General features: G+C 39.8%; 1 protein-coding gene across 1 annotated transcript in view; it reads right to left on the bottom strand.

Moving 5' to 3' along the window:
- The window catches only part of LOC104073131 (reelin-like), a gene marked incomplete at its 3' end in the record, with an annotated part of 122,402 nt that extends 120,011 nt beyond the window's left edge, over positions 1-2,391 (bottom strand). Inside the window, exons 1-2 of the mRNA XM_009572812.1 lie at positions 2,372-2,391; positions 1,400-1,470 (exon numbers count right to left, since the gene is read on the bottom strand). Coding sequence (XP_009571107.1) covers positions 1,400-1,470; positions 2,372-2,391 — 91 coding nt within the window. The remainder of the gene's footprint in view (positions 1-1,399; positions 1,471-2,371) is intronic.
- Between the last annotated feature and the right edge of the window lie 3,642 nt (positions 2,392-6,033).

Here is a 6,033-nt window from a genome sequence, read left to right on the forward strand (position 1 = left end):
CCTCCTTAGCACATCCCAAATGGTGTTTCTGCCAGCACTTCTGTTCCCAAACCCCCTATACTAGTCACCAAAACACTACTCTTCCACACCCACATTATGGGGGTACAATTTATCTCCTGTTCTGAATGCCAAATGCACTTTGGTAACTTCTCCAGATGTTTTTCCTTCCACACAGTAAAAATATGATACATGCCTAGCTGAATCACCCTCCATCCAGATCATTATAACACTCCCTCCTGATTGCCAGCATCTGTGTTACATTTTTCTAATTCATTCATATATATATGAATGAGACATGTATATGTGTGTATGTGTGTATGACATATATACAAATACAACTAATTCTAACTTCCCAGCTTGTTAGCTAACATCTTCAGTCACCTCTCTGAATCCCCCTTCTTACTTCCTATTAAAATATTAAAATACTGAAAACTCAAATACCGAAACTGAAAATTGAAATAATTTCCCCTCATTGTCATGGAGGTACTATTCATACCTTACACGAATAACTCAGTATATGCTCCTGACATAATGTTCAACAGCTTCCTATTGCAAAAACCATTGCACAGATACTCCCAAACTCATAGGAAAAAAAAAGCCCTATAGCTCTAATGCCACCAAAAAACATATTTTGGGGGATTTTTTCTTCTTTGTTAATATGACAACACATTTATAATTATGAAATATTTATTTTAGACTGGTTGGCCCATGTTTCACTGTCTCTTTTCACAGAAATTCCTTTCTCTCCTATACCAAAAATGATGGATACTTTCTCTACTCCGCACTGTTTCAGTGCAGCAGGTTCAAAGCAGTGTGCTGTTTGTAGACAACAGCTCACAACAGGATATTTGGTTTTAGGTTATTTATCAAAAGGATATATATGATAAGCTGTGCAAACAATTAGATTTTTAAAGTTTGCTTAAGTCAAACATTTTGTTTAGCTATAAAAATGATCAAATGTTGTAGGTGATGGGCAAAAATTTGATGGCCTACTTTCACAAAATGGGAAGGCAGGTTCTTCACAAAGATACATGTGAGCTGGATGGTAAACGAAGCTTTTGCTACAGGCATATTGCATTTTTTGCTTATAGTTAAGTTAAAACTCAGCTTGCGGTTTTGACAAAAAACAAATGTTGGTTGTTACAGGCTGATTTCAGGTACGTGTGTAATGTAATAAGATTCACTTTTGTACATTCCCCAACATTTAGTAGAGAGGACAGAAGGGTTTCCCAGAGAGCTAATGGGAAGTATGAAAAAGAAATTATCAGTTTTAAAAATATAAAGAAGATCCTGACACTACGTTTTTTACGAAATAGCTTTCATGATGAGTTACACCAACATGCAAGTACAATGGAAAACCACATGTGCCAGATATTTTTAATATGATGGTGGCTCTTACCTCCCTGTTCACACAGCTGTTGTGCTAAGGCATCCTTGAATATAACTTGGCCCCTATGAGTAGCTGTAGCCCTGTGAACATAAAAAAGACAACAATAAATAACGTAGTATACTTATTTATATATGCATATGTATATCTATATGCATGACTGATCAAATCAGAAGTCCCATTCTGCTTTCTTCCTGTGCTCTTCTTTTTTCCCTCTTTTAAATTCATAGAATAATTTGTAGGGATTTTTTCTGTGCATAGCAAAAGAAAAGTTCCTAAACCAAAATGGCTAGGTTGGTAGCACAGGGATTCAATGAAGGACATGAGTAAGAGTAAGCATATCGCAAAGCTAAGCACATCCGTCTGCCTGAGAAAACGTGTCTGTCTCAGGGCAGAACAGAAGAAATGGTTGCAGAGCTGCTGCTCTGTGAAATTAATATTCACACGATCCAATAGGCAATAGCAATGACAGTACTGTTACATGCTACTGATAGAAATGTAGAGATTGAATGGGTGTCCAGAAATGCTCTCTGGAAACAAAGGGAGAGACCAGTGTGGTCACTGCTCCAGGCCTTTGTCAAACATCTCCAAAAAAGGAGACCCTGCAACATTTCTTGGTATACTGCATTGGGTTTTGCTGCCAATTGAGTTGTTCTTTCTTTTTATTTCCCTCATTGTCTAGAGAAACCAAAGTAGTTCACTTTCTCCTTTTTTTTTGTTGGGAAATCATCATCATGCTCTTTTTTTCCCTCTTTTTCTCAAATTAACAAGCCCAGTACCTTCACACTGCCTGTCCTCTAGCCATTCACTTTCTGAACAATGTACCATTGGTCTCCTCTGGTCTGCCTCAATCTGTCTCCATCTTTGAGGAAGTGATATGCCTATAGCTGCATGTAGAGTTTCTTACTTTTGGTCTCACCAGTTTTGTCTAAAGAATAATGATTTCCCATTAATGACCTACAACTAACAAACCAGCTAACGTACCATGGAGAAAGACTCGTCATCTTGTTTTCTCTTAATCAGAAAGACATACAATGCAATTTGATTTGTTTTTCTCTTACAGAGCTGTCATGCTAACAGTGCTAGTTATTCTTTATTTCCAGTTGCTCATTTCATTCCTCTTTTCTAAGAAGTGTAGTACTTCAAAACTTCAGTTTTACCTTGGAGATTTCAAAACCTTTTAGTATTTGCCAGTGTTGCCTTTGAAGTCTTATGTCTTGCTGCCAAAGTTCTTCCAAGATCTGTCTAGACTCATACACACTCTTCATACTGTTCTTTATCCTTTCTCCAAGTCAGTAATGAAAATAATTAACATTAATGTGCTCAAGATAGATCCATATGAACTCCTTGAAATAGCCTCTCCGTTCAACAGTAAAACATTGAAAGCAACTTTATGAGTGTGATTTTTCAGCCAGCTGTGTGCCCTCTCTGAGGGATCACGCCTCACTTGCTTATGAAAATGTCAGGAAGGAATGGTCCAAAAAGAAAAGTCAAAATATGTAATTTTTTTCTTAGCTACTAGGCCAGTTACACTGACAAGGAAGAACAACAGAAGTAACACATCTAATATTACATTTTTCAGATATGGTGGATTCTTAAGGTAAAACCCATCTGCAAACTGTCAGAGTACAAGTAGGAGTAAACAAAAACTTCTCTGGGATCTAATTTGCTTCCTGCTCATTTAGAAGAGCTCTATTTACACTAATGTATGTGTCCAGAAATGCAAAACTATGGCCGCCTGATGCTCCTAGGGTTTTAAGGGCACTCTTCCTCTGCTTGTGGGAAGGAGAGCTGTATCGCTTTTTCTGGCTGCTTGGGCTTTCAGAGGTACATGTAAAGCCGGAGCTGAGCTTTACATGTAGCAACAGTATTTTGGCCAGGGATGGGATGGCATTACCAGCATGAGGTTTTGGTTGTAATCCCTACCATGTGTACCAGGGAAACTGTTTTAGGATTTCCAACACTTCTGTGAAATACGGCAAAACATCATGCCGTTGTTCTTCCTTAGCATTTCTTCATCCGTTGTCGTGACCAGTGACCATACTGAGTACAGAGTAAAATAAAAACAATCACATCGCCCCAGCACGATGGAAAGAAAGGCAAGAAAGCTGAGACCTTAAGTCTTATTTAAAAGCATGAATTAAAGTATTTCTTAAATCTTTATTGTTATGAATATGCAAGAAAGCACGATCACTACATACATTTCTGCAAATTCCCTCACGGGTGTATGTGGACACACAAGTCAGAAGGGGACCAAACAATCTCCAAAATAAACTTGTGCCCACGCGTCTTTAAAAGGACCAGATATGGTGACTTCCTCTAGCAGACGAAATGGCAGGGCATCCCACAGCCAGCTTTGGGTCCAACCCACATGAACAGACATGTTTTGCAAACATGTTTCATTGTGGGAATTCCATGTTTTTAGAAAGAAAAAGTGGCTCACCGTGCTCCTGGGCACATACAAGGAAATGCCACACCTAAAGCACAGAAGGTATTTTGTACATTTCTATCCCTCCCCTAGGCTGGCAGGGTGGAAGAGAGGGCTCTTTGCAGACAGTGAGAAAAAAACCTTACATTAGCAGTGGACTGGGATTTCAGAGATGCTGTTTATGCAACAGCCCGGGATACGACGACGGCAACCACAGAATTCCTTTATGAGACAGATAGGAGCAAACTCTCGAAACATGGACCACATGCAGAGAGGGAGCTCGAGTATGTGTCTGAATGCAAACAAATACCAAATAATACCAATAATACCAAACTGTGTACCGTTTACTGGATCTCTGCATGCGTGTGAGAAAAAGGGGATTTGGGGAGAGAGCCAGCAGCCAGCTGAATGATCATCATCTTTCTGTGTCTATCATCCCTTGCTTGATAATGGAGAGTAGGAGCCAACTATTGCTGCTGCCTAGCAGGAGCGATCTGCACCCTGGGGACAACAGTGCCGCGCAGTAAGGGCACCGCTTCCTGCGGCACATGCTCACGTTAGCATTAGTTTTGCAATGGGCATATGCATGAGTTCTGCACCGGCAGGTGCAGCTTCAGAGAATTATTAAGGGTTTTGCTACTGTCAGTTTACTAGTATTATCTGCTTGGTTTTCTCTGTATTTATGCTTTATTCATGGAACAAATGACAATAATGCAGTGCAATTATGCATGAACTAAGCCACTTTTAGAAAGAAGTGCAAAACATGCCTTTTCTGTATTGAACTTTCTTTGTTGGTGATGTTCCTACCTGACAGGTAAGATTAATGGAACAGGATTATGAATTTGGATTTTTCTCTTTTAAAAATATGTAACATATCTAAAAACATATCCATCCCTATGTGGACACTCAAGTATAAAACCTACATAATATTTATAGTAATTATAATAAAAATAATATTGGCAATGCCTGAAAAAGACTCTACTAGAGAAAGAAAATTATTCAACTGTTCATTATGGGGTTTTGTTTTCTTGACGTGTATATTCATTGACTGATATCTGTGCTGTTTTTCAAAAGTTTCTGTACAGTCTTTAATGTAGTTAAATATTGCTTAGATGAGGGATACTTAATAACTATTAATTGGTGTTACTCCACACCAGTCTATAGTCCCACTCTGTCATTGTATACTATTTATTTCCAGGTAAAGGGCAAGTGACTAATCAAATCTAACCTGTCAGTCAGCCAAAAGGCAAGAAGCATGCTCCATGTGTCCCCAGAGGTAATTCCTCCCTAGGAATGAATCTTTCCAAAAGGGTGAGAAATAAAAGAAAAATGGGAGGGAACAGGAACATGCTGACATGGTAAGTGAGAGCTTAGAAAGAAAAACAACTTAGAGGTAATAAGGTTCCTCCTTATATTAACTTCACACTTCCATTAGCCTAGATGTATTTGGCTGCTTGGGGCTGCGCAAGAGAGAGGAAAATGTGTAAGTAGCCAGAGGAGATAATCTGCTGACAGAGGAAGAAAGAGGTCTGAACACAAGACGACTGTATCAGGTGTCAAGGCTCACTGTCAGTTCAAGGCATGAATAACCTCACGCTTCAATTACAGCAATTCTGTAAAGAGTTTTGCTTCCTAAACCACAACTATTCAAGTTGAAATCGGATGCCATAAAGACTTTTAAATTGTCTGTCACTGAAAAGTAAAAAGAGAAATATGACTTGCTGATTCTCTACTTGAACTATATATAATCCACGTCACCTGTGAAAGAGGACTTGAAGTGCCACCCTGCTCAAGTGCTAACAAGCTTAAAAACACTTTATTCGAGTGCAGTGTTGCCAGCTCCTCCGAACATAGCCTCGGTAATACCAATTTGTCCCCTGTGTGATGACACAAATCATTCTGGGTGGTTTGGGAGAAAGAAATCCAGAGACACTTGCATACATTCATGAACCTGTAGATAGGGAGACGTCCCTCCAGCCTCCTGTTGCTTAGAAGCAGCACGCTGCGCTGTGCTCCCAGGAGCAGAGGACCTGTCCCAGACCTTCCCCTGAAGCTCTCAACATCTGGTCGTGCTCTGGGGTTCACTCTGCCCTTACAGGGGTGCTTGGTATCTGCCCAGTGCTTTCCCTGGTGAGGGAAGGCGCTGGGACAAATTCATTTGGGAGGGGTCTGGGAAAAGACTCAGGTTTCCTACACTAAAATATCCCATCCCATGACA

This window comes from Fulmarus glacialis, unplaced genomic scaffold, assembly GCF_000690835.1.
Source record: "Fulmarus glacialis isolate BGI_N327 unplaced genomic scaffold, ASM69083v1 scaffold70, whole genome shotgun sequence".
In the NCBI taxonomy this organism is placed as follows: domain Eukaryota; kingdom Metazoa; phylum Chordata; class Aves; order Procellariiformes; family Procellariidae; genus Fulmarus; species Fulmarus glacialis.